This window comes from Pseudopipra pipra, chromosome 15 (assembly GCF_036250125.1).
Source record: "Pseudopipra pipra isolate bDixPip1 chromosome 15, bDixPip1.hap1, whole genome shotgun sequence".
NCBI lineage: Eukaryota > Metazoa > Chordata > Aves > Passeriformes > Pipridae > Pseudopipra > Pseudopipra pipra.
In genome coordinates this window covers 3,967,285-3,994,899 of record NC_087563.1, presented here as the reverse complement: position 1 = coordinate 3,994,899, position 27,615 = coordinate 3,967,285, and the positions used below count along the sequence as shown (strand labels likewise).

At 47.0% G+C, this 27,615-nt stretch overlaps 1 protein-coding gene across 3 annotated transcripts; it reads left to right on the top strand.

Annotated features, from left to right (window-relative positions):
- The first annotated feature begins 244 nt into the window (after positions 1 to 244).
- UBE2D2 (ubiquitin conjugating enzyme E2 D2) lies at positions 245 to 27,591 on the top strand. 3 transcript variants are annotated; one of them, XM_064671539.1, is made up of 7 exons: positions 245 to 710; positions 9,234 to 9,297; positions 14,157 to 14,188; positions 14,280 to 14,357; positions 14,449 to 14,554; positions 24,268 to 24,361; positions 25,903 to 27,591. In XM_064671539.1, exons 1-7 carry the CDS (start codon positions 687 to 689, stop codon positions 25,946 to 25,948), a joined length of 444 nt encoding a protein of 147 aa, XP_064527609.1. In that variant the 5' UTR covers positions 245 to 686; the 3' UTR covers positions 25,949 to 27,591. The 3 variants fall into 3 exon arrangements, with proteins under 3 accessions (XP_064527609.1, XP_064527611.1, XP_064527610.1); XM_064671541.1 differs by lacking the exon at positions 245 to 710 and adding an exon at positions 1,052 to 1,097; XM_064671540.1 differs by lacking the exon at positions 245 to 710 and adding an exon at positions 1,594 to 1,693.
- Positions 27,592 to 27,615: the final 24 nt, after the last annotated feature.

Sequence of the window (27,615 nt, the reverse complement as noted above, 5' to 3'; positions counted from 1 at the left end):
CGTCCCAGTCCCCTCAGGCCGCTCCCGGCCCTGCCGGGACTTCTTCCCGTCCGCTGCTCTCGCGAGACAACGCCGTCGGTGCGTCACGCGCCCCGCGCGCGCGCTCTGCGCTTCTCTCTCCTCCGTCCAGCCTGCCGCCGTATCCTTCCGCGCGCTCCCCCTCCCCCTTCTGGAGAGTTCTGCACGGCGGTGCCGCACGACAAATAGTTCCCCGCCGCTCCCCCTCCTCCCCTCCACACGCCCCTCTCCCAGCCCCTCCTCCTCCCGCCGGTGCCGCTCCGACCTCCCCCTTCTGCCCCATTCCCCCCCCTCCGCGCCGGTAACCGGCAGCGCGGCCCGTGGAGGGGGGGGAAGCGGAGGCGGCGGAGTGATCCGCGGCAGGCGACGCGGAGGCAGCGCATAAAGCGGCGGTGGCGGAGGGAGAGGAGGAGCTGCGGCACCGCTGAGCCCGCGGCCGCCACCGCCCCGACACCGGCTCGGCCCCGGCCCCGCCGCCCCCGGGGGGCCCCGGTCCCCTCCCTCCCCTCCGCTCTCTCCGTCCGTCCGTCCCCTCCCCGTCCCCTTCCCGCCCCGCGCCGCCGCCACCTCCGCGCTGCTCCTCCTCCTCCCCCCTCCCCTCGCAAATAGTCCCGCGGGCCGCCCCCTCCCTCCGCCCGCGCCCCTCCTGCCGCCGCCTCGCGCACACAATGGCGCTGAAGAGAATCCACAAGGTAAGGGCCGCACGGCCCGGCCCGGCCCGGCCCCGCGCGGCCCCGCACCGCCCGCCTTACATAACCCCGCCGGGGCCCCGGGGCTGCCGCTCCGGCGGGGGGGTCGGGCCGGGCCGCCCCGCGCGGGCTCGGGCCAGGCGGCAGCGCGGGGGCCGCTCCCGCTTTGTTCGAGGGGGGCCCGGCCCGGGCCCCTCCGGAGCAACGTGGCCCCCCGGGGCGGGGCGGGGGCCGCGAGGGGGCGCCGGTAGCGGGGCCGGGCCGGGCCGGGCCGGGGGTGGTGCGGGCCCGGCGGCCGCTGCGGCCCCGCGGGGCCCGGCCCGGCCCTTCCCCGCGCTGGAAGTTCCGCCGGGGCCCGTCCCAGCGCTCCGGATCGCGGCCCCGAGCACGGTAAAGCTGTCACACGGCGCTCTGGTTTAGCTCTTCTAATGGAGCTGTGCTACCGCCTGAGTCATCCCGCAGGCTCCGAGGGGAAGCTACAGCCTTGCCTTCCCCTCCCCGGAACCCTGCTCCGTGCCCTGGCCTTTTGGGAAAACGCTGCTGCCCAGCTCCCCTGCTGTCTTAAAAGTGTTTGCTTGATCATCAGTGTCTTTTACCAGGAAAAAAAAAAATACTCGAGGGTTATTGGAGTCCAATTGCATTTCTTTAGTGAATTTGGATCCTTTTCCCAGCGAAATGTGTAGCTGTCAGTTTGGAGTCTGTATACAAGGGTCAGGTGTAGAAAATACCTGTCCCACGGTGTTTCTGCTCTCAGTGACTACCTAAATCTAATTTTTGTCTAGAACCAGCTGCCAACCCCCCAGCACCCACTTAAGCTCAGATTGTAGCCCTGTTTGGTTTTCTGTGTGCTGTCGGGTCTGTGTTAACATCTCTGCTTTGCTCGTAGGTTACCTTGGAGGCTTTGTGAAGCTTCATGATCAGGTTAAAGCTCAGGTGGAGAAGAAAATGGAAGAGAGCTTGAAGCCTTGCTTTTGCTCGTGGAATAGGTAGCACTTGGAAGGGGAGGATTTGGAGTGTGGTTTTAGGGTGTTGGATTTTCCAGCTGAGGGTCCGGGACTGAGTTACATAAGGAAGTTGTGCTCCAGCTGAGTGCTGCTTGTCTGCAGTGTTCTGTCCCTTACTTTAGGGACCCCCGGGGTCCTGTGAGGAGTGTTCCACAGTGTTTGTGGGCTCACAGGTGTTTGGGAATACTTCTTCCTCCTCGGGAGTGGGTCGATAGACCTGGGAGATATGGCAGTGGATGCTGACCAGGGTAAATGTGGCTGGGGGACACACTGGGCTGTTATGGGGACAGTGAATCCCCTGTCAGGTAACTCGGGAAAGCTGCTTGGTTGTAGTTCAGTGCGAGCTGAGGGTCAGGAGTCAACGCTCTGAGAGCACTTGTGTTTCCAGACTGGTTTGTGACAGGAGAGGAGCTGGATGTGTTGAGTCTTTGTTAACCTTGGATGCTTGTGGACTGACTCTTCCTGCTGCTTTTCAAGGATTAAGAACCCCGAGGGATAATGAGGACTGTGTAGAGTTATGAGAGTCTTCAAAGTGACGAAGCAGTGCTGTGTGAGCTCTGCAAAGCACCAAGAGTTTCAGTGGAGTGAGTGTGGTGATGGCTGTGGAGGTGATGGGGCTGGAGGCAGCATTTCCAGCAGAAAACCTGTGTGGGGGTAGATAAACTTGCCTGTTGTAGCAGCCCAGGTGCTTTAAAAGTTGGCTGGGAGTGGAGCTCCAGGCTGGAAGGAGCACTCTGAGTTGCTGTGGGTGTCTGGCCTTGACTGCTCCAGTAATCATGGCTGGTTGTTTACGCTCTGGCTATTTTAAACCCCGTGGAGAGCTCTCCTATCATCATCTCCGGGTTGTTCTGGGCTCTGGGAGTGTGTGGTGGCCATCCCTGTCAGGATAACGAGGGGACAGACAGCTTCTGACCTTTGCTGTTGCAGCTTGTGGCAAGAGCAGGAGCCTGCAGAGTGTGGATCGAGTAGGAATAATCCCTGTGGAGTCGAGCACGGAGACGGGATGGGAGGGAAAGCTGCTGCTCTGGCTTTTTTTTGAGGGTGGTATCAGTCATGATATATCAGTGTGCAGGGCTTGGTCTGGCCATTGGACCTTGCTCTTGGCAGTTTTGGTTTTATACTGAACCACAAAGGCCTTTCTGTGACGCTTTTTCCAAAATTTTTGTGTCCTCGGATAACATAGGGATGAGAACTTGGAAAGGAGGAGAAAATCCCGAGAGTAAACCTTTGATACAGTGTTACCTGAAATGGCCTCTTGCATGTTGAGCTGCTCTGGGCTGGAAGAGGGGGCCAGAACAAGGAGTTTACACCGGGTGAACAGCATTGTTGCTGGTGTGTGAGGCAGCAGAGGAACCTGCAGGGTCTGCCCCAGCCTGTCCCTGTGGCACAGTTGCTCTTGGGATTGTCCAGAGGCTCGTGCTGGGATAACGTGTGTGCATGGAGCAGCAGCTGTTCTCTGAGCAGATGCTCCAAAACAGCTCAGCCTGGGTGAGACCTGCTCTCAGATTGCTGCCTGTGTTACTCACTGCAGTATTTTGGGCAGTGGGGCTGCAGATTCTTGTTTGGGTGCCTTTACTGGCTCACAGGCCTGAAAGTTGAAATCCTTTCTTGTAGACATGTTTGGGGTGTAAGCAGGGCTGCCAGGCAGAGTCCCTGGGATAACAGTGAAGTGCAGCAATGTAATTGTTGTTTGTACATGACAATTATCTGTCTTATCATGGGTAAATTCATAAGAAATGCAGAGTGAAGCAATCCAGGGGCAGGATGGGAGGGATACAGGAGGGCCAGAGTGAATGGCTTCCATTTTAAGGTTTAAGCCGAAGCACTTTGGATTCAGCCACGTCCCCATCTGTGTTGCTTATCTGTAGGGAATGCAATACCTATAACTGGATAACTAGGGCAGTGTTTGGAGTTGTTTGAATGGGAGAGCAAGGGAAAGGTTAGCTCATTGTCTTCCCTGGGCTCCCCTGTGTGATCGGCGGGTGAGGGGGAAGGGAAGGCAGCAGCTGTGCCTGAGCCCTGCTCAAGTAAAGCATTTTCTGTAGCAGAGGAGTGGTGGATTACTGTTGCTTGTACTGTAGAGGCCCAAAAACCAAGTAATGCTTCACAGAACTCTGACTTCCGTTAGTTCCTGCTCAGCTGTGGAGGAGGGTGGTGGTAGTTGCTGTAGTCCTGGAGTCCAGAGCTGCCCGACCTCTGGGGATGCTTAGGCATCACTTCTGCCAAAATGAGCCCTGCCTGTGGGTGGGATGTGAGGTCAGTGGTGCAGTTGGTGTGCTGAGTTGTAGTTGTGCTACCTGTGCTGAGCAAACTCGGTGTTATTTCAGTGCTCCCAGTTCTGTACAGCAGCCAGTGGGAGCAACTGGGTTCTTCCGTTGGGCCTCGCTGTGTGTGTGGAGCTGCCAGCACAGCCCATCTGTGTTGGAGAGCTTGTGTACAGGGAAGGCTGGGAGGCTTCTGTTAGCTGGAGAGGTGTTTTGATACTCAGACTCTACCCCAGGAGGAAGTTATACATTGCTTTGGTCTTCTTCCTGTGCAGGCTTTGAAAAAAATAAAGAAGGAAAGGTGACAGTTATATCAGAGTGTGTTTATAACACTTACCTTGGTTATTGCTGTGGTCGTGAGTCTTTTCATGCTGCTCAGTTGCCTTCTGACTTCTCCAGTCTTGGAAGGAGTCAAAGTTGGAGGATCTGAGCCACTGCAAGCATTGCAAAAGGAGTTTCTGTCAAAAGGGAAGGATTAAAATGCTGCTGTTAATCAGGATAGCGGCATTAGAATGGCAGATGCTCGGGAATCGTAGTCTGCAGGCAGGAGAGCCCCTATGGATGTGGCAGGGAATTGGTGGCCTGACCTTGGTGCACACGTGAGAGCACTGCCTGGTGCTGCTGGGGGAGAGGAGCTGAGGGAAGTGCCAGGTGGAGCCAGGCTCTGGCACCTGGCAGGGAGGTGCTGCTGGTCCAGGGAAGGTGCAGAGGCTGTTCCCACCCTCCTGCCCCGTGGGTCCTGCACAGGGACTGGCACTGCCCTCTGTGGTCCTGAGGTGAGGCTGGGTGTGATCGATTTGACTTTGGCCCTGATTCCCTATTGCTTGGCTCTGCTCTGTTGGGAGCTGGGAACAATTCATGGCTAAGTGGCTGCGAGTTCCTTTTTGGTTACATAAGTCAGGATTTTGTAACATCACCCTACACTGCCTGTTGAAGGGTTCGGGGGCTTGGGGCAAGTAGACTTGCTAAAGGCAGATGGAAAGCTTGTTTCCCTCACAGCAGCAACCTGAGGCAGAAATTAGGTTTATAATCAAGCTAATGATGCGATCCCTGAGTAAAATAGAATGTGAAAGCAGCTCAAACTGGAGCAGGGTGGAAAGCCCATGGAGTCCAAGCTAAGAGGACTTTGGAAAATCTAGAGGGATACATCTAGTGTGTTGGAGTGGATTTAAGGAGCTCTGCTATATACCAAATAAAATTGCTGGAGCTGACTGCTAAAGGGTGCTGACTTTTTACTCACCTGATTGGCTTCTTGAGGTTGCCAGTTAGGTTGGTTATTCTTACTGAAGGCTGTATTAGCATTAACTTAATCCTTAAAACTAGTCTTCTGGCCAGAGCAGGTTTTACCAGGAATGTGTTAGACTGGGGAGGGATTTGTTGTCTAGAGGAATAAATTTGAACTTCTCTAACAAATGTCTTTGGAGCTTACAATTATAACTTGAAACATGTGCAGGGTTAAACTTTGAGACCTAAACCACTTGGGTTTGGTAGTTCTTTGAAAGCTTCTTGTGCAGTTTCTGAACTCCTGGATTGAGGTGTGTTTTCAAGGCAGTGTACAAGCTCCTGGGAAATGGGAGAGCTGTAGGAGGGGAGGGATGGAGGGTAGTGTGGGGCTGAGCAAGGCTGGTGGCACTGGTTTGCCTGTGAGCCCCGAGGCCTCGCTGGCAACTGATGCCTTTCATGAAGCACAGCTGGGGGGGTCTGTGGCATAAACACACTCCATCTCCCTTAAAATGCTTTCATGGAACCCCTGAGTAGGATTTGGTTTGTTGGGAACTTTGGAGCACATTTAAATCTCATTTTGGAGCCTAAACATCAGTTTCTTGTGTGACTTTTATAGTTTTTAGGGTATGTCCTTCATGGATTTAATTGTAGTAGTTGCATTCAACTTGGCCTTTGGGCAGGACACCTTGAACCTTGCTTTGTGCTGTGCTTCCACTTCCTCATTTTTGCTGAGGGACTCATTAATAGCTGTGAGATGGGTCAGGTTAATGGTAGGATGGACAGCAGTGGGCCCAGCCCTGGGGGTGTTTTGCTGTAGGGGAGGTGGCAGAAACTTTAAATTCTGTAGGATGCCTTCAGCTGGAAACCCAGCTCGGGGTGAGGCAGCCTCTGGGAGCTGAGTAACTCAAACTGGAATTTGATCTAAAGGCTGCTTGAGCCTTCACTTGTAAGCTCCTAAAGCAAAACCTTCTTTGTGTGCTTAAGGACCAGAAACTGTCTGGAGTGGGAACTGGCTTCAGATTTTGTTTTAATATCAGTGTGGTCAAGATCAGGCTTGATCACTGACCAGCCAGACTTCCTGGATCACAGGGGAATAGAACAGTTTGGGATCAGATCTGTGGAAGTTTGTAGATGGTACCAGACTGTAACTGAACCCACCACGTGCTACGAGCTCCAGTTTTATGGGAACTCTGGAGTCATTTGTTCCGAGTTACACAAACCAGCTGGTTCTCAGTCTCCCTCAGCAACAACATCTGGAAGCAAAGGCCTTGCTGGGTCGAGTGTTGTGCTTTTGCAGTGCCTTGGGAACTGCTCAGGAGCCTGCAAAAGGCAAAGTAACCTCTGGGACAGGTTTGGCTCTGCAGCAGCCATGGGTGCTCCTCTGTGTGTGCCTGGATAGATGCAGCTCCATTCCTGTCCTTAAACTTGGCTCTGCAGCTCTGACCAGGGAGTAGTGGGAGTCTTCGAAGCAGCTGGAAGGGAATGGTGTGTTAAAGGGATTATCCATGCCCTGCCAGGAAATCCATTTTGCCTCTCTGGTGGGCAGAGGCAGCTGGTGCCTGCACTCCAGAGGGGTCTTAAACTTCCTCATTGCTCTCCAAGCTGTTGTTCTACAAAATATGGGAGGTTTTGTGTTGCAGGGGCTTGAAATGGGAGTTGGTGCTGAACTTTTCTAGGCACAAGGAGCTTACACATTGCTTTTTACACGGGCCTTTTAATCTGTGATGTTTCACTCCGTGAATTTGTAGAGCAGAACCTGAAATGCCACCTTGTCACTGAGACAAGTGGTACAAGTGCTTGTTGTAAGTCATGGCTTTCCACTGAGATAATACCCAGGGCACCAAAGTATTCCTTTCTAGCTGGAACTGGAGATGTAGAAAATGAAACAGTATTTTGATGAGAAATGGAGCTGCTACTACCTGAACTTGACTGCTGCCTCTGTTGGAGAGTTACCTTGTGGTCCCACTGTTGAATCCAGTGTGGTGAAGCCCTTGGTGCATTTGGGCAGCAGGATACAGGGGGAATGTCAGGGCAGCTTTATGTGTATTCTACTAACTGGTGGAGTGTGTGCCCAAGCTCCTGTTTGTAACCATTTCCCCTGTATAGTAGGGAAGCTGCATGTTGTGTGTTCATAAATATAATCCATGGTGGGCTGTGGTCCTACCTGGAGAATGTGAATTCTTACAGTTGTGCCTTCCTAGTTTAGTGTATGCTTTGTACTGATGTATGAAACAGGATGAGAAGTGGCAAGGAATATTTTTTAATGAGTGTGTTTGTGATTTTGAATACCATAGCATTAAATTGTCTTTTCCAGAAAATTAGAGTCCAGTAGCATTTGGAAGTGGACTGTGTTCTATACAACTTTAGGAAGAGTAGGTGTATGCCTGTTTTTAAGTTTTCATGTGGAGACTCCCTTCATTGGCTGGACTGACCCTGAGGAAGGTGTGTGTAGTGTCTGCACCTTCCTGTGCTGCCCTGGTGGTGCAGGGTGTCTCTGGCTTGCTGCTGCTGGAGCAACTCCAAAGGGCTTTCAGAGATGGCACATGGAGCACTGGAGATGTTCTCTCCACCTTCAGGATGGAGGAGGCTCTTGAGCAGGTGCTGTGTGTGCAGTGCCTGTTCCTGCCCCAGTCTGTTCTGAACCACAAAGTGGAAGAAGCTCAGCAGGAGCTCCACAAAAGCTCCCATAGACTGGTGAGTCAGGAGATTTCCAGCTGGGCTCTTCAGCAGTTGGGAGCTTCTGAGAGCTGAACCAAACTCAGGGAATGTGAAGCTTTGGATCTGCACTGCATCCAGAGGGGGAAACCCAGAGATTTACCTGTTTGATGTATGGCAGCATTCCGGGGTTGTAACTGGAGAGGGTTTGCTTAGTGATGGCCTCCCAGTTCCTGGGAAGTAGAAGCTGGAATTCCCAGAGATCATCTGTTCAAGAGCTTAATCACTCACTGCCTGTAAATAACAAAAGGCCTTTAAGTGACAAACCTCTTCCACTCCTGCTATCAGCTTGTCTTAAACATTGTCCTTCAATGTTTTGTCTGCCAAAAGCCTGGTATGGAAACTTCACTGTGGACTGTTGCTGGGAGGTGAAAAGCTGAACGAACAACGGGGACAGCATGGAAGTGTTTCCTGAGCACTAGATTTAGTTGTAATCCTTGTCTGGTGTGTGTTCAGCTTTCTAGACTGAGCTAGGACAGAAAAAAGCTGATATGTGTGGGCCTATCATGCAAAGCAGGTCAGTGGCTGAGCCAGAAATGGGGCAGGTAAAGTTTGTCTTTAAAGTTTTACTCTATTTTCACTTCCCAGTAAACATCCACTTCCTGAGAAAATGGCTAATGTGAGTTGCTGGTAACAGTAATTCTCTGAACTGTGCTAAAATGTTGCTTCAAATTGAAGCTTGGTATAATTCAGGAGTACTGTGAATTACTCAGCCCACTCAGACTCATAATGGGATTTTTTTCAGAGGAAAATTTGACTGACACAGCCACTGAAAAGTGAGGGTTTCCATTCAGGTCTGTAGGTAGGGAAGGCCTTGTGTTTTATTCCATTTCCCCCTGCCCTGTGGTCAGTGATGTGTTTGTGTGGAGGCAAACCAGCCCCAGGTTACTGGAGCTGTGTGTGCTGCAGGCAGGCTGTGGAGGTGATAAACTGGATCACTGTAGCTGGAGCAGTCTGGGAACTGTTACAATAGAGGGGATAAAATAAGGCTGATACAGAGAGTTGTTGGATTGAGGCCACCTTATCTCCCTGTGACCTGGGGACAGTGGAGGATATAATGCCTCAGTAATGCTGGGACAGTGCAGGCAAACCCAACAGACCCTGTGACATGGTGAGATTGCTGTGACTCCGGGTCTGGGCAGCCTGGACAGGTCACTGAGGCAGGTGCCAAACGTGGCTCCTGTGTTGAAGATGCAGCTTTACTTTCCAAAATCCTGGCTGTTAGTTTTGTGGCGCTGCCAGAGTTGCCACCAGCAGCTTTTTAGCAATAACATGGTTGTTTTTGAAACGAAATGAACTGAACTCTTCCTGTTTTGTAGGAGTTGAACGATCTGGCACGTGATCCTCCAGCACAGTGTTCAGCAGGGCCTGTTGGGGATGACAGTAAGTATCCTGCTCTCAGCAGACACCTGCACTCTGCCACTTCTTTCCTTCTAAAACAGGTTGTCCAGCACTTCAGCAAGGAGAACCCTTCTATTTCTTCTGGTTAGAGTACTAGATACTGCTCTCCATCCTGATATGAAATTTGTTGCTCTTCTGTATCCCTTTAACACCTTCCTTGTGTATCACTGATGCTGCTCCCACTCTGTTAATTGGACAACTCGATGCATATCTTAAGTTACACCTTTTGAGTTAAGTGTTCTGGAATTCTGGATGGAGTTAGGAAACCTCAGTAGCTCTGTGGCCAAACCAGCAAGCACCTGCCCACAGCTTTCTGCACTTGGATATCTAAACTGTACATGGTGCAGTCATGTGTTCTTGTAGGACTAAAACAATCTACTCCCAGGACTCCTGCTAGTACAGCAAGGTCAGGGTTAGCTCTGTTTTACACAGCAGTTAGGTAACACTGCCTTTTTTTTTTTTTTTTTTTTTTGAAGAGGGTTATATGTAGACCTTGAGGTTGAGAGGTTAAAATGTGGTTGGAAGGAAAATGTTGACAAATTACAACTTGAATCATGAAGTAATGTTGGTTGGGTTTGGTTTGGTTTTTTGAATTTATAGGCAGGATTTCAAGCAATTTCACTCGGTTTGGAATCCTTCTTGTGGCTTTCTCAATAAGCAAAACCAGAATGTCTAAACTCTGCTGTCATGACTAACCTGTGGCCTGACTGGGACATGGGTGCTTAGGTATGAGGGAGGAGGTGCAGGAGAAGCATCCTTAAATCATACACTTCATCAGGAACCTAGTGACAGTAAAAGGGGGAATAACTTCAGACTGAGAGTAAGTTTTGGTTGGATATTGGGAAGAAATCCTTCCCTGTGAGGGTGGGGAGGCCCTGGCACAGGTTGCCCAGAGCAGCTGTGGCTGCCCCTGGATCCCTGGGAGTGTCCAAGGCCAGGTTGGACGGGGCTTGAAGCAACCTGGGCTGGTGGAAGGTGTCCCTGCCCGTGGCAGGGGGTGCAAAAATACGAGCTCCTTGTGCTCCCTTCCAACCCAAACCATTCTGACTCTGTGTTTGTAACCTGTGCCCAGATCAGTGTGCCCTGCCAGCTCCTGGTAAGGGACAGCCTCAGACAATCTCTTTGGCCTCCACATCAGCTGGTGTTTGCTGTGCCAGGCTGCTCTCCCGAGGTGTGATTTGCAGTTGTTCTGTCCTTTTGAAGCTCGAGGAGGTGTGTTAAGCAGGAAAAAAGCAGCTCTTTAAAATCCTACCCTGATTTTTTTTATCTAATGTTGATTTATAGTAAGAAGATCTCCTGTCATCTTGTGCCTGTATTTTGGCCCAGGGAGGGGAGGACAAGATACATCGTGTGACTTGACTTCAGGCTGTTTATGTGGCTGGTTCTTACCTTAGTTGTAAGTGGTGTTCCCCAGTCTGCTTTGATTAGAATCATGGAATATCCTGAGCTGGAAGGGACCCACAAGGATCATCCAGTCCAACTCCTGACCCTGCCCAGGACACCCCAACAATCCTACCCTGTCCCTGAGAGCGTTGTCCAAACCCTCCTGGAGCTCTGGCAGTCTTGGGGCTGTGACACTGCCCTGGGGAGCCTGGGCAGGGCCCAACCACCCTCTGGGGAAAGAACCTTTTCCTAAGATCCAACCTAAACCTCCCCTGACACAGCTCCAGGCCATTATTAGCTGTGAATAAGGCACCTTAACTGATGCCCTGTACATTATGGTGGTTTTCTGTGAGAGGCCTTTAACCTGCAGCAGTTCTGCAGGTTGTACCATCTTCTTAATTTTCACCAGAAAGTCTAAAATTATACTCGACTATTTTTTTAATAGCACCATCAAACTCTTGTCATAGCTTAGGTGAGCAAGATCAGTAGGATGTTTGCAGTGAGACAAGAACACTTGCAAATCCAGTTTTTCAACGTGGTCTCTCACTGATATACTGTCAGCAAAGCTTCCAAGCTCCTAAGAGAGGGGATATTTAAGTAGGGAAACCCTCCAGCTGTTTGCTGAGAGCTCTGAGCTCAGGTATCCTTTCTGAAAGGAAAAAATTAGCCACCAAGATCTTTCTGAATAATTTCTGAACCATTCAGCAGTTCTGAAGTGTATAGAAACTTCCACATTCCTACAGAAATGTAGGGCTAGATTAAAAAAAACCCACTTGAAACCTGAGAATGAAAATACTGAAATTAGTGGGGGTGTTACTGTTCAGCAGAACTGTCAAACAAGTGGAAGCTCGGCTTGGTTTTGAGAGTGTTTAGCAGTAGGGTCAAGCTTTTAGTGACTTCACAACTTATTTCTGCTTTCCAAATAGTATTTCAAAGAGGTTTGTAGTTTCATGGAAAAGAAATGACTAAGATGGAGAGCCAGGCTGAGGCTTTTATTCCCTTAAATTAGCGAGTGCGATTTGTGCCCCGATAAACTGCTCTGTGGTTTCCAGAGCCTTATCAAAGGTGATGACGATTGTCTGGCAGAGAAGGTGGAAAGTTACTGCTGAGCACAGAAAGCTTTAAATTACTAAAAGTTCTTCTTGTGCCACCTTTCTGAAGGACCTCTGATGAAAGACTTTAGTTGTTGAGAGCAACAGTTCGGGGGTGTGTAAGTGGATAGCAGTGGCAGCAGCAGCAAAGTGCCTTCTCCCAAATCCCTGTGCCCCAGGTGTGCCTGGGCTGCCTTGTCAGAGTGACATTTCCTGATGTTCAGGACATGCTGTACTTGCAAAGTGCTCTCCTGTGGCTACTTCAGCTGATACAAACTGTCCCCAGCTATAAGTGTCTCATCCCTGTAGTTCATAAACTTTGGGAAGTGAAGAGCTTTTCCTGCCTCGTTAACTGTAGGAATGGGATTTTCTTGGCAATGTAGTTTTAGCCCTTTTCCACCCACCTCTGGCCTGTGTTTTGGAAATGTGCTTGGGACTGGATGACATTGGTGTGCTTCCAGTGGCTTAGCTATTCCAGACATGTACCTGTGCTTACCTACTGAAAGTCAGCAGCCCCCTTACTTTGTAAATACCTTTTTATGGGTGATTTCAAAGGAAAGAATCAATTGGAATAAGCTCTGTATGTCAAATCCATCTTGTCGTTCATCAGACTTGTCCTGGATATTGTGAGGATCTAAAGCTTAGGTTAAACAAGCTCTTTGCTTGAGTCTGGGGTTGGAGCTTTCAAAAAGTTAAGATTCACTGTGGAAATGTTTTTGTTTCTGGTTTCTTGTTGGGCTTAAGACAATAGATGGTTATTTGAACTTCTCTTTTCAGTGGTGCCTGTGTGCACTCCAGTGAATCTCATCAGCATCTACTGGTGCCTGTGAGATTTTTGGTGGTTTTGCTGTGACTGGCCACAATCTTCCCTATGGGGTTCCTGCTGCCCCTTTGTCCTCTGCTCCAGGTTTCTCCCTATCACCTGCAGCTGGACAGGCACTTCCTGGGAAACTGGCTGAACCCCTTGAAAGGGGGGGAATGCCACATGTGGATATGTGATCTGCTGTCTCTGTTTCCTGGCTCTGCATTGAATGTAGTTTCTCAAAGGCTGCTGCATCCAAGCTCCTGAGAGAGGAGATATTTAAGTAGGGAAATCCATTTATGGGCTGAGGGCTCTAAGCTCAGGTATCCTTTCTAAAAGGAAAAAAATCAGCTGCCAAGATCTTTCTGAATCATTTCTGAGCTGTTCACCAGTGCTGAACTGTATAGAAACTTCCACATTCCTATAGAAATGTAAGACCAGATTAAAACAAACCTGCTCCAACCCAACACTCATTTCCTCTGTCCTTGCAGGGCTGTTCCCACTTTGCCTTTTTCCTTCTTCCTTGTATGACATCATTCCCAGCTGTAATGCCTGTACCACGTGTAATTAAAAACTGCTCATGCTAGATTAGAACAGGTAGTACCACTCCTAACTTCTGGCCCAGGTAGTCTTGACAGCTGTAGACACCACACATCTTGTGTCTGGAAGGCTTCCCTAGCAACAACTGGAGTCACCTCCAGCTTCCCAGTCTGAAGGTACCATGTAGCTGACATCCATGCTGAGGGGAGCTTCCATGGTCCTGTTTCCCAAATAATTTGTGCTCCTTGCCCAGGCACTGGAGGCTTTGGAGATGCAGGAACTCCAAGAACTCCCTAACGTGCCTCATACAGATTATCAACTTGGATTGTTTTCCTTTCCAGCATGACAACATTCTTCACGAGTCCTCTGTATGACCAGATTTATGTTCTCTTGGACAGATGCATATGAGTGAGGTTTAACTTTAGTCCACTTAACCTAAAATGTGTCCTAGCACATTCTGGTCCTGAGTCTGGAGCAGACTGTTGCTCCTGCATTCTCTTAAGACATTGCTTTCTGCTGCTTTAATGAAATCTTGAGGCCTCTGTGGAGAGACTAAGCTCAAAAGTTCAGTGAGGATAGCACTGGCTTAAATTACCTCTGTACATGTGGTGTACACAGAGCTGGGGCTTGTTCTCTGTGTGACCAGGGCTCTGAGAGGAGAGCAGGTATGAGCTCATCGTGTACCTTTTGTTCTCACAGGGCAGTCGTGGAAACTTGGTTCAGCTGCTTCATTAGAAACTGCAGAGCTTAAACTCACAGTTCTGAGTCTGAAAAGTTGCCTAGGACTGTCTGGATTTCTATTGTCACAGGATTTTTGCAGGGCATATGTGTGGTACCACAGCAATCCTGGGCTGTGGAGCATTGAGTACTTTGCCCTGTGTCTGTTTAATTCCTTGGCTCCCTTCCCTGCAGCCTTTCAGAAGGCTTTGTTTTGAAAATAGACTTTTCTGTGCTGCCTTGTCTGGAAGAAAGTAAGATCATTACTTGAGCTTCTCCAAACTGAAGTAAATCTCTCTCTCTTTCAGTGTTCCATTGGCAAGCTACAATAATGGGACCAGTAAGTATGAGAGAATTGATGCTCGTGGCTTTTTATGATGGGTTGTCTTGTAATAACTCCTCAAGCTGCAATGATTCTTTCTCATTAACAGAACGACAGTCCCTATCAAGGTGGAGTATTTTTCTTGACAATTCACTTCCCAACAGATTATCCCTTCAAACCACCTAAGGTGAGTGGCTTCTACCATAAATCCATCCATTACCATGTGGTCTGATGTATATATTTGTGAGCCTACACTGAAAATTTTCCTTCTTCTGCAGGTTGCATTTACAACAAGAATCTATCATCCAAATATTAACAGTAATGGCAGCATTTGTCTTGATATTCTACGGTCACAGTGGTCCCCAGCACTAACTATTTCAAAAGGTACCTCCAATGCTCATTTTAATGTTACTCTGCTGAAATGAAGTACTGATTTGGGATGTAAAAACCGCTGCATTCCTGCTGGCATCAACCATTTCTGTGGTCACTGCTTCAGTCGTGTGACCCTGCATGGAGCTGGCAGCCAATTCCTGAGTGTAGGATGCTCGGGACATCCATCTTCCCTGGGGCACAGGGACACTCCTCAGCTTTGCCAGTGGATCAGATAAGTCCTGCTGCACTGAGTACACACTTCTGCCACCTCACCTCAGAGTCTGAACACTGACACTAGGCTTAATTTTATATATTTTTACTTAATGATAGTGAAAGACTATGAAAATAATGTTCAGAATACACACCAAGTAAAATATGTAAGGGAGCAGCTGTAGTTTTTAAGAAGTTATAAACTTGTCTAATTGTTTGTCATCTTAAAAGACCCTTTTTCAAGGAAACATCATAACTCCGTGTTGGCAGCTTTTAAACAAAGCTTTCAATGACATGCACTGCTAAAGCATGTTATAAAACTTAACTAGCTTGCAGTATCTTGACTTTTTTTAGCTAAAAATATCTTGGACCCTGTGAACTGAGTTAGTGGTTAGCTTGGAATGTATCCTTTGCCTGGTAAAGCAATATTCATATTTATTATAAATATGAGGCTTTAAATGCTTGAAAGAAAACCCAGGTTGGAATTTTATTGATTTTTCTGGCTAATGAAACTATAGATTTATAAACTGTAGATCAAGTTTGTAGGTCTAGCCATGGCTATTTAGGAATATTTTGAATCTGCCCTGTGCATGGACCATGCCTTGACTCCTCTGTTTTGTAGCTTCACACTGTCCTTGTGCTCAAACACTGCAGTTGCCACATTGATGACATTATCCTTCACATCATGTCTCTGCTCTGAGGCTTTCCTGTCCCCTCTCCTTCTCCCCAACTCCCTGTGATGTTTCTGGGCAGTTTTTGATTTAGGCAGGTGATTTCTGGTACATCCCTTGGACATCATCATTGTCTCTCTTTCCCTGAACCCACAGAAGTTCCCACCTTCTCTGTCCAGCTAAAGGCATTTGTAGAAACAGTTGGAAAGGCAAAACAGTATCTCCTTGTCTCTTGTCAGAAGTGAATTTGCTCGTGCACGAGGCTGAAAGTCTTTGTTGTGAGTTGAAAGAACTGAAGAAATGGTGTCAGTAAAGGGAAAATGATTGTCAGGTTGCTGTAATTTCCTTACAAGTGCTCTCAGTCAGTACTGGCTGCTCCTGGAAGCACCAAGTTAGCACCAAGCACTGACATCTGTTCTGGTTTGATTTAATTGCTGTATAACTGGGCAGAATGTGTGTTGTTTTAGGGAGTCTAAAGTGGCCATATGGGCAGTGGGGTGATAGACAGCATGCTTGAAAATACTGGGAGATAGACTGGAATTGGGACAGTTGGGAAAAGATGGGGCAAGAATTCAAGAGACTGGTTAAGGGCAGCAGTGGACTGAAAATACATCCTAATGTTAATTTTGCTGCCCAAATACATTTGCAGTATGCTTTAACATCTCCTCCTGTTTTCTGCTTTGGACTCCTTTTTTTTCTTACCCTTTTATACTGTATCCTCCTGGCTCAGCTGGAGTTCTGTGGGATCAGGGTGGCTGTTCTGTGCCACTGTGTCCCTTCCACTGCCCCCTGTGAGTGCCTGCTGGGGTCAGGGGGCTCTGTAATGCTGATCATTTCTCACTCACTGAAGAGGAGTTCACTCAGTGCCCAAACTCTGCTGCACATGCACAGCATCCATACAGCTCTAACCTGGCAGAAAACCTTGTTCCCAGTTCCCTTGGGGTACATTTATTGAAGGAATTAAAGCAGCAAAGCAAATTCTTATAGGTGACTTTATAGAAACTGGGAGTACTTTCCTCAGAATCACAGAAAGCAGAGCTCAGCTTCAGAAGCAAAGAGCTGATGGTCCCATCTTGAACAAGTGTAAAGAAATTGCACAAAGGCAACTTGAGTCTTTTAGGGCTGAAATCTTGTGTTCAGTCAGGTTAGAATGTGTCATGACAGACTTTGGGGCTGTTGCAGCTCTCTAGTGACTGATCAGCCTTATCAAAGAATGGATGTGTTCCTAGCAGGAAAAGCTGTTGGATTAGGTAGTTTAGAGTGAGTAACAAGACTTAAGATATTCAGCAATAAGCTCACATCCCTTCCAAAGCAGCAATTTAGTATTTGTGTTGTAGGTTTCTTAGAGTATTTCCTAAATTGTGCCACCTTTTAATTGGGATGCTACTGGGAGCAAACTGAATTTAAAATCTGTAAGCAGATAACTGGAGCACAGCTGAAAAAAAAAAATGTGCTTTCTACTGATTGAGAAATCTGGAAAGACTAGAAACAGTCCTTCTAGGAAAAAGCTTATCATGCATAGCTTCCTCCTGAGGCAGCTGGGAGGCAGCACTGTCAGCAGCTTGGATGGGTTTGGTGTTATGTTGCAGTTAATGTGTGGTACATGAACGTGCTTTACACCTTAACCTCCAAGGAGGGAGGGGAAGGGGTGTGCAGTGACTTCCTTTGGATTTAAAGTGCCACTTTTTGGTGAAAAGGCAGTGATAAATCTTGTCAGTGGTAGTTAATCATCTCAGTTTGCTGGTAAAGGGTCTTGGCCCCTCACACTCTGGAGCCCTCTGTAAGCAACTTGATAAAGTGATTGTGGCTATGACTGGCATTTTGGGGTTTTGTTCTGTCCCTCCTAGAATTGTTAAAACAGCTTCTGAAGACTTGGGGGAACAACAGTGAGTGTCTCAGTAGAACAGCTAGTTTGCTTGTATTAGTAATTCTTTACTCAGTGTTCCTTAAAGAATACCTATTGGAGAATAAATCATCTCAAAATACAGTCTTAACCACACCTTGGTGGGCAATTTGAACTACAAGGCTTAAGTAGAATGTGTAGGCTTAAATTAAAAACATTATCTCCAAGTCTGTACAAATAGGAATCCCTGTTGCCTGAAACAGGAGAATGAAGTATTTAAACATGATTACAGCTGTTCCCAGCCACTTTTGGGGGGGAAAAAACCCACACTTTCTCTTAAACTTGGCAAGGGGATGTGCAAGAGTTGATCATGAAGTACTTTTGCAGTGAAAGTCAGGCAGCTCACTCTGTCCTGTCCCACTTCTCCCCATGTGTTGTAACTAGTGACTCATGGAGCCTGTTTGAGTGTGCTGGAGGGGCAGTGAGGAACTTCAGCCTCAGTCATGGCAGAGTTCAGCTCTGCTGTCCAAACTTCCATGCCCAGTGTGCTGTGGATTTTCTGTGCTGCTGCTCTTCAAGAATTGCTTAACAGAGACTTACTGTGTGGGATTTCCCAAGTACCCAGTGACCTAAATGAACTGGACCTTCACAGGGCAGTCTTAAAAATTGGGAACCTGGTTTCTGATCGTCTTCTTGGTGCTTTAATTTGCCTGTTGTAGCACTTACCCACATAACTGGGTGGCTTTGTCACAGAGCATGGCTGTGACATGATGTGCTGAGTTGGGGTTGTAAGGGAAATGCCCATTTTTGCTTTTCAACTCTCAAAACTGTAGTTTAACCACTTGTGCAGCTTCCCAGATGTTGCTCCAAGGAAGTTTGTACTAGGAGGAGTGTGGCTTGCAGGTTGAGGGATGTGATCCTTCCCCTCTGCTTAGCACTGGTGAGGCTGAATCTGGAGCACATATCCAGTGCTGGGCTCCCCAGAACAAGGAGGTCATGGATGTACTGGAGAGAGCCCAGTGAAGGGCCATGAATGCCATGGAGGGACTGGAGCATCTCCCATTATGAGGCAGGCTGGGAGCTGGGACTGTTCAGCCTGGAAGAGAAGGCTTGGGGGAATCTTATCAGTGTCTGTAAATACTTGAAGGGAGGGTACAGAGGTGACAGAACCAGACTGTTCTCAGTGGTGCCCAGTGACAAAGCACAAACTGAAGCACAGGAGGGTCCCTCTGAACAGCAGGAAACACTTTGTGTTTTGTTTTTACTGTGAGAATGCTGAGCACCAGCACAGGTTGCCTTGGGAGGTTGTGGGATCTCCTGCCTTTTAAGATACTCAAAAGCCACCTGGACACAGTCATGGCCAACCTGCCTTAGGTGGCCCTGCTTGAGCCAGGGGGCTGGACAAAATGATCTCCAGAGATCCTTTTCAACCTCAACCAGTCTGTGGTACACTGGGCAACACTTAACTTTTCTTCTTTTGTCACCAGAAATTGTTGAACTGACTTAGCAGGAGTTCAAGTTGCTTTGAAGCCAGAAGTTTAAACTGCTCAGATTTAAAGGTACACTTCCTGTAGGGCTGGGGAAGAGGCTGGAGGAGTTGGAAGTGGGACTGTGGTTAAGAAATAGGTTTGAACTGGAGCAGAGTCTGAAGCTACTTTAATTTTATTTGGGTGCATCTTGCCTGTTCACAGCCAGGAGCCACTCTTTTGAAACTGTTGGATCAGTGGTGTTTTCAGCGTGTTTAAAGTTAAAAGCTTAATGTTTGTCAGTGCTGATAAAACTCTTTGACAGCTGTGTGCCTCAAAAGTTTCAAGAGTCTGGGGCCTGAAACTCCAAAGCAGTGATTGTATAGGAGAATGCTCCCTCCAGGAATCAGGTTGCTTCCTGATTTTGAGGAATAGAGGTGGAAGTAGCAGTGGGCCTTGATGTGGAGGCTGCCAGGCATCAGTGAAGGAGCTGGTGAGAGAAGCAGGACAGCTGGATGAACCCCCCAACACGGAATTCAGAATTCCTCAGCAGTGTTGTGTCCAAGGCTCATATTTCTGCTGGCAGAGGTGTTTCACAATCAGTTAAACCTGAGCTGACAAACTGTTAGTTTCATATTCAGAGACTTTGCTGGATCAGGAGGCACAGCACTGTCTCCTGGTCTCCAGGAGGTGACAAATGGCTTTCCACAGAAAGACCTTATGGGCACAGTGTTCATCACTCCCCTGGGACAGCAGGTGGGGTGGGCTGCTGCCATTGCTGGGAACTGCTGATGGCCAGGAATCAATGCTTCCCTGTGTTATCCAACTGTTCCATGTCAGTGCATGACCTTTTTGATTATAAGGTGATCCTGAGACTCCTGTGTGACTCCAGCCAAGACAGAGAGCTGAGTAAGTGTCATCCTGCTGTCCTGACAGTCTGGCATGCAGAGCAACCATCTCAGCACTTTCTTGGTACTCTGCACCAACAAAGGGTTTGTTAAATAGTCTCTGTGCTTGCTTAGAGATGGACCCTTGCTCCTGGGTGGATTCTAAATTGGCTCCTCTTTGGAGAGCAGTAACTGCACCAAGCAGCTGTTGGATCAGAACACACCAGTCGTTTCTTCTGGATAGCTTCATTACCTTGGAAAAATTGGTGCTTTTCATCTCCCTGCTGTGATTCAGCTGGAGATTCCATTGCTCCTCAGTTGCTTTTCCTTACCCTGAAGTGTCCCATGGATGAGTGCTTTACTGGAGCAGGTTTGTTTGGAATTCCTGCTAGACTTAAACAGCAGTATCTGTAGTGGCTGGTACTCTGTCAGGGATGGCTGGAGTGGTGGATATTAGACCAGTCAGGCTTTGCAGACAAAGTGAATCATCTGGGGGTTGTGTTTGGAAGATGAGGAAGTGGAGATCAGCTGCTTTTAAGAGCCTCTTCACCTCTGAGTTCCAGGAACTTTAACATGCCTCTTAAATTTGGATGAGCCAATAGATGTTCCAGTAGGGCTTTAAATTGTGTTCCACACTGCTCATTTGGCTACTGCTGGAAGGACCTGTGGAGAGCTGTTGTCATGGGTTGTCCTGAGCTGCTTCCTGGCACAGGAACCTCAGCCACGGAATTTACAAGTGGAATTTGCATCTTACCCACCCCCTTCAGTCTGAGGTGGGGCAGAAGCAGGAAGGTGAAGTTGCTCATTGGGGTGGGTGAGCTGGCCTGGGAGGTGTGAGAGCACAGCAGCTGCTGAGGAGGGGAGGTGGATCATGCTGTGCTGAACTGTAGCTGATCCTGCTGACAAGCTGTCCATGGCAGGATTTTCTGCCTGGAGAGATTGTGCTTGAACTTCAGAGTGTTTTGTGCTTTGTGAAGGCAAGTCTTGCAGTGGGAACTTGGATGCCAGTTGTGCTCTGTTACACTGTAGACTGTATTCTGCATGTTACTCAAGCAGTCTAATATTAACTCTTCAGTGATCATTCTGCCTGATGAAGGTGCATTTCTCTCACTGCTCTGTGGGGAAGCTAAGCCCAGTTTTAGAACCACTTTGTTGTCAGCCTGTTTGCTTGATGAGTTTGGTTCTCCCAGTCCCTTAGTGTTGAGAAGTACTTGGTCTGTGCTAGTTCCTGGCAGCAGGAACCACACTGAAGAGTAGATTTTATTTGTTGTCTGCAGAGATAGATAGGGAGCAGAGCTGAAAGGTTGGAGGTCAGTAGGCTGCCTGGTGAGTGAAATAAAACAAAGCAAACCCAATTTTGGAGTGAAAGGGAGCTTTAAACTGATAGTGGTTCTGAGTTGCTTAATGTTCTGCTGCAGACTGGGCAACTCTGACAGCTAGGAGTGAAGAGATGAGAAATAATTCTGTACAGAGTTGTTTCAAGGGAGGAACCCTTTGAATCAATGGTAAGTAAAGTTTATTATGCAGTTACTGACAAAAATCCAGACTTGAATTCAAGGAGTACACACTTGTGGTACATCCCTTCCAGTGGGAGACTCCAAGGGATGCTGTCAAGCTGATAATGCTTTGCCTATGGTCATGCAGGATGTGTAGGACAAGGTGTAAAAATGTCACCTGCCTTGTGTAGTTATTCAGCTTGATTCTGTGGTTACAGAACTTTTTGGGAACTTTTTTATTGTCTCCTACCAATAGAGTAGTCATTTGAGTAGTAAATGTCAAGGCTTTGCTGTGGAGCTCATTGCTGTAATACTTGATTGCAGAGGAGGGTGGTCTGGTGAGTCTCTAATTCCATAGTGTTGGTTTAATTAGTTACTCTGATACACAACTGACATATTTGATTGCTTTCTCTTTACCCTTGCACTTGAAACTTGGAGAAGGTGCCTTTTCCAAGGGGTTTTTCCATAGTGGTCTGGAGGCTCCTTATGTTGGTTGGTCTAAAAGGTGTGTATGTGCAATGTTCTAGTGGAAAATAGTGGAAAACCTCAAGAGAAACTTCCTGAATTGATATGGACAGACAGCTGGGTTCAGCAGGATATTAAAATTACACTAATTTAGATAACTGGTTAAAAATGCTCTTCTTGCTGGGGCTGTACAGATAAAAATGGAATGATGTGAAGTCACCAGCAAGAACAAGTGTAATGAGAATAGTTTGGATTAATGAAGACTTAAAAAAATTAAACAAAGCAGATGAATGTGGCAGTGCAGCTTGAAGCCAAATGATTGGGTCCATTTTTATTCAGTGTTTTTTGAGTGATGCTGAAAAGTGAACTGCTCAGTGTTGGGAAAGGGGGTGTTAGGGTGGGTTGAGAGCACTGGCCAGGCCTACAGTGTGGTTCTGAGCCACTGTGTTCTGAAAAGTCCTTGGTTTTTAAAGGCTGTGGTAAGATAAAACTTGAGAGAATAGTTACAATAGTTGAGCAGAAAACTTGGGTTGGATTTCCTGCTGTTTCTGGTGAAGGCAGGGGACAGGTTTGAGGTGTCTCACTCATCCTACAGCTGAAGAAACTCAAATGATCAGGACAGTGGAGTCTGACAGACAGAAAGGAATGAACTACAGGAGAATTGCTGGACAAACAGCTGTTTTGAGGCTAAACTGACTGGGAGCAGCTGGATGTGTCAAAGAGTTCCCATTACTGAACACTTTACTCAGTGTATGTGGGGGAAAGGAGCTGGTGCTGGAGCTGTACTACAGGTGCTAAATGTGCTCTGTCCCTTGCTGAGGGACAGCACTTCAGGACTAGTTGCTTCTACATGCCTCCCTCACACTCTGAAGCTGTGTTCTGAGAGGGAGCTCAATAAATAGCCCAAATGCCAGTTATAGTAGAGGATAATTAAGCCCTTAACTCTCTCACAGGTGTACAGTAGAAAATTGGGAATAGGAGGAAGAGGTTGCTCTTTGTTCTGAACCAGAAATATGTTCACTTAAATCAAGGCCACTTTATTACCACACTTTCCCTAAATGCTTTGAACTTGGAATTGAGAACTGATTAGTGAAGGGTCTACAGAATCAGGGGGGAAACTGAACTAAGTGGTTTTCTGTGTTCTTGGTGCTCATACCACCAAGCAGCACACTCAGTTCAGACGTAGGGAAGCTTTCACTTTTGTCCCACTTGGAAAAAAACCTCTTCTCCATTTCCAATGAATATCACACCTGTTAACCTCTTCTCTCTGGAGGGTGGCGAGGCCCTGGCACAGGTTGCCCAAAGAAGCTGTGGCTGCCCCATCCCTGGAAGTGTCCAAGGCCAGGTTGGATGGGGCTTGGAGCTGGGCTAGTGGAAGGTGTCCCTGCCTGTGGCAGGGGGTGGAACGAGCTGAGCTTTAAGGTCCTTTCTAACCCAAGTCATTCTGTGATCTTTTTTGTGGCCTGTGTTTTAACCTGTCTTAACTCCTTTGTTGTTTTTATGGAGCTGTGTGCTGTTTCCTTTCATTTTTCATGGATAGCTGCCTCGTGCAAGTGATAGAAATTGGAGCAGATTTGTGTTTTAGTGTCTTCAGACTCCTCACTCTTGTCATCTCCAACTTGCTCGGAGGCTGCACTGTGACAACTCCGCGTCGCTGCAATTGGTGAAGGGACATATGGAGTGGCACTGTTTGATCCAAACAGGCGGAGAGAAGGGAATGTTTGGCATTTCTGGGAGGGGGGCAAGATGTCCCTGCCGTGCCTGGCGTAGTGTTGTCCCAATATGCTTTGCTTGTAACTCCCTGCCTTCTCCTCTCCTCTCTGGTGTGAATGTAGGAATGTCCGTGTGCTATTTGTGGCTTTGCAGCAGTCTCCTGGCTCCTTGTATGGATGAGGTTGTCACTCAGCTGAGCAGGATGTGGCCTCTGGGGTATAGGCACTATATATTTATAGTGAAACACTCAAGTTCTAGGGCTCTGGGGTTGGGAACAGTGCAGGGAGCTGGGTGTTCTTGGGTCATTTTGAATATTACACTACACTTACTCCATCTCAATCTTCCTTATGCTTGGAAAATAATTGGGTAAAGCTTCTTAGTTCTCTGCAAGACTGGTGTATTTTTAAACAGATCTTCAAGGCCAGGTTGGATGGGACTTGGAGCAACCTGGTCTAGTGGAAGGTGTCCCTGCCCATGGCAGGGAGTTGGAATGAGATGAGCTTTTAAGTCCCTTCCAACCCAAACCAGTCTGTGATTCTTAAGTAGCTGTGAACAGCCCTTTCTTAATTCATCTCATCTGGACTTGTCTGCTGTTTGACTTTTGATTAGTGCTGCTCCAGGTCATTTAACAGTGAGGTGTCTGGTGTAGGGAAAAGCTGAATTTCAGGTGCAAAAGCAGGGAAGTCTTCCCAGAATGCTCTCACATGTGGGTTCAGAGAGACATGGCTGCTGCTGGACACACCTATCCAGGAGGGTATTCCTTGTGACAGTGTGGTCAGGTGAAGTTGTATAGTTCACTGGTAAGGAATTCTGTTCAGAATCACTCAGCTGATGTACCTGGGATTACTGCTCCTTGGGAATTTTAAATAAATGCTGCTGATGCTACTGGCTGGAGGGGAAGGAAGGGTATGGGCTGACCTGTGCAGGTGTCCTCAGCTGCACTGAAACTAATTGTGTCTCTTTTCTCTCCCCAGTACTTTTGTCCATCTGTTCTCTGTTGTGTGATCCCAATCCAGATGATCCTTTAGTGCCTGAGATTGCACGGATCTACAAAACAGATAGAGAAAAGTAAGTATGGAAGCCAAAAAAACGTGGAATATGACAGGGCAGAATCCACACTTACACAGTAAAGAGGAACTGAAAGGCCCCTTTTCTTGGAAAAGAGTGAAAAAAGGCAAATCAAAGCTCTAACTGTGGTCTTTTTAGGGGTGTTTTTGTTTTTCACCGAGATCTGTGATGCCACTCTCTGAGCTGCTTTAATCCCACATAGCCAGCAGAGGGAGAGCAAGTTACTCCAACGGGAGAATATTCCATGGCAGCTCTGGGTCTGGAATCATACAAAGAAATAACAAAAACTCCCTGTTTTCTCCTTCACTTGACAGCACAAGGGAAGAACAAGTGGTGTAGAGGTTGGGGTAGGAAGACTCCCAAGCTTCTGTACAGAGAAGCTTTAGTGCTAATGAGCACTTTAACAGCTTAATGACCATTGTAAACACTTCCTACCTCTCTGTTCCTTCCCAGATCTGGTCAGGGAAGGGAAAATGATCCACAAATTTGCTTTGTCTACTGCATGCTTGAGGAGCAGTGTTAGAGAAGTTCATGCATCCTGTTTTTGAGAGCTGCAAGAGCAGCAGCACCTGTTTGGAGATGCAGTGAACACTGACTGTCTGCACTTGAAGTATGCAGGACTCCTCTTTTTTTGTTTGGTTGGTTTTTTTTCCAAAAATAGGGAAACAAATTTTTGGGCTTAACCATAAGGACTTGCTGCTTGAGTAGTCTCTGAGCAGTGATGGGAAGGAGAGAGTTAGGAGTGGATTTTCAGATTCTTTAAGCTAAAGAATATTGTCTATGGACTAAATTCCAACACAAACCAACTTGGTGTGCATAACTATAGGAAAATTCTGGCTGTAAGTATCTTATTCTTTTAATTCTGTAGAATAAGAACAACTGGTTGTCAGAGAGAAGCTTTTATCAGTGCAGTTAATCATAACTGCTTTGTTTTACACAAGTATCCTGAGCTTCCTCTGGCTGTGAAGGGTATTTGGGTGCAAAAGCCACGGGGCGGTTGGGAATTGTTGTGCCTTCAGAACAAAAACAATTCTGATGAACAAATCACTGTGTCCTGACAGTCATCAAAAAATGACAGTCAAATATGTAGCAAGGAACAGGGCTGCTGGGGTTGGGCAGATGAGTCAATGGCAGGTATTGGGTTTAACTTAGAAGGGAGGAGATGGCAGGGACACACGAATCTATTCCAGAATGTCCAAATGAAACCTTGCAGTAAGTTTTCCCAGGGGTTAGGGGAGGCACAGGTAAAGCCTTCCTGAGAATCCTTTCCCCTCAGCCCTTTCCTTGCTCTGTTTTATGGCTCCAGTCACAAAGATCTTGTACTCCTGTTGTAAACATGACCAGGTGTTTCTTTTCCATGAAGCACCCTGGGCTTTCTTGTTCCCCCTGTTTGCTTTGTGTTTAATTTTGCTCTTAAATGTTACAAATTGTTGATAGTGTACTGTAGAGAGTGTGAGTTCATGCCATGTGTAGACTAGACTGCTGGAGCTGGAATACTGTGCAGATGCCACGTTAAGTAAATCCTCTTTTTATACATACAGGTACAACAGAATAGCTCGGGAATGGACTCAGAAGTATGCGATGTAATTAAAGAAATTATTGGATAACCTCTACAAATAAAGATAGGGGAACTCTGAAAGAGAAAGTCCTTTTGATTTCCATTTGACTGCTTTCTATGAGCCCACGCCTCATCTTCCCCTGTGCACATGTTTACCTGATACAGCAGTGCTGCGTGTTGTACATACTTGGAACAACAAACTAGAAATACTGTATTTCCCCGTACCAACATTGACTCCTAGCAGAGAAGTGTGTGTGTGAAAAGCTGGTTCTTCAGTCATAACTTTGTGAGCCTAAAAGCATTCCTTGCTGAGTTAAAATTGGGTAATCAGATGGGAATGGGAAGAGTCCTGGTGGTTCTCAGATTTTTTTTTTTTTTAGGGACAGTGTTGCTGATCCATGAAGGATTTTAAGTGGAATCCTTTTAAACTCATAACAGTTATGAAAAGCAAGGTGAAGAACTTGAAACTGTTTCTGTATTCATTTTATTCTGAAGGACCTACACCTTAGGTAAATGTTACGACCAATGAGAAACTGTACCCACATCCTGTGTTTAAGGTCTAAGTTTAACCGGTCACCATTTAAATGGATTGGAGCTATTAGTGCATCAAGTGATGTTGATTTGTTTCAACTCTCTCCCTCCCTTCATACTTTTTTTGGTTTGTATGTGGTTTCTCAGTTAATACCTAGCTAATAGCTCTTATTTTTTCTTAAGTTTTTTAACTGCTTAGGTCTTTCTGGATGTAAGGGTAAAAAAAAAAAAAATCCATTTGACAGAAAACTTGTGTGTATTTAAAGACCCAACTGCTCCCCTGGAGCTTGTACGTTCAAGAATGATTAATCTGTGTAATAAACTGATTACTACAGTCATTACATATAACTTTGTGTGAATAGGCTTTTAATTTTCAGAGCAGTTTGTTACAGGCTTAAACTAACGGTGGATTTCTCTTAAAAAAACAAAAACAAACCAACTTTTGGGTTGAAGTCGTGAAGCAGTTTGGTTTGCATCACACAAGGCACCTGAAGAGGCAAACAGGAGCTTGAGCACTTAGATGAAATCAGGATGTGTAGTGTGCCAGGAACTTGACTGTTAAACCAAATAAGCAGTTTACTAAATGCGAATCAGAGTGACATTTTACAAAGCCTGATGGTATTACTCCCACTTGCATGGGACCTAACACAATGCATATGTACTGTAGGTAAGTGAAACCTTATGTAACTAAAAAAAAAAATGGATGTAAAAGGGTAAAAAAATGAAAAAAAACAACCTACCAAACACATCAGCACAAACTTTCATAAAATGTAGCTTTTACATAATTACTTTGCACTAAACATTTGCAAATGTTCATACAGTTTTAAATTGTACTTGTATGTGTCTTTTTTTTTTTTTTTTTTTTTTTTGGAACAAAGTCTTCACTTGAATCTAGTGAAAAAAAAAAAAATGTAGTTTGAAACTTTTCTTTGTATACAAGTGTATTTGCCAGCATCGTTGGTGTGACAGTAGGTGAGTCTGCAAGTTTATCTCCTCTTAGTAGAATTGTAACCCAAGCCATCGGGCAGGAGAGGCTGGAGCCGCTGGCTCTCCGGCCACAGGGTCTGTCCCAGCCATTCCCAAATGCATCTTGACACTCTTGCACAAACGAGGAATAAATGTCCACTGCTTTTGGTCTAAACCTGTCCCGCTTGTCTCATCTCTC

Coding starts and splice junctions, on each gene's coding strand:
- UBE2D2 (XM_064671539.1), top strand. CDS start 687: ATGGCGCTGAAGAGAATCCACAAG. Junction 14,189..14,279: donor AAGCTACAATAATGGGACCA/GTAAGTATGAGA, acceptor TCTCATTAACAG/AACGACAGTCCCTATCAAGG. Junction 24,362..25,902: donor TACAAAACAGATAGAGAAAA/GTAAGTATGGAA, acceptor TTATACATACAG/GTACAACAGAATAGCTCGGG.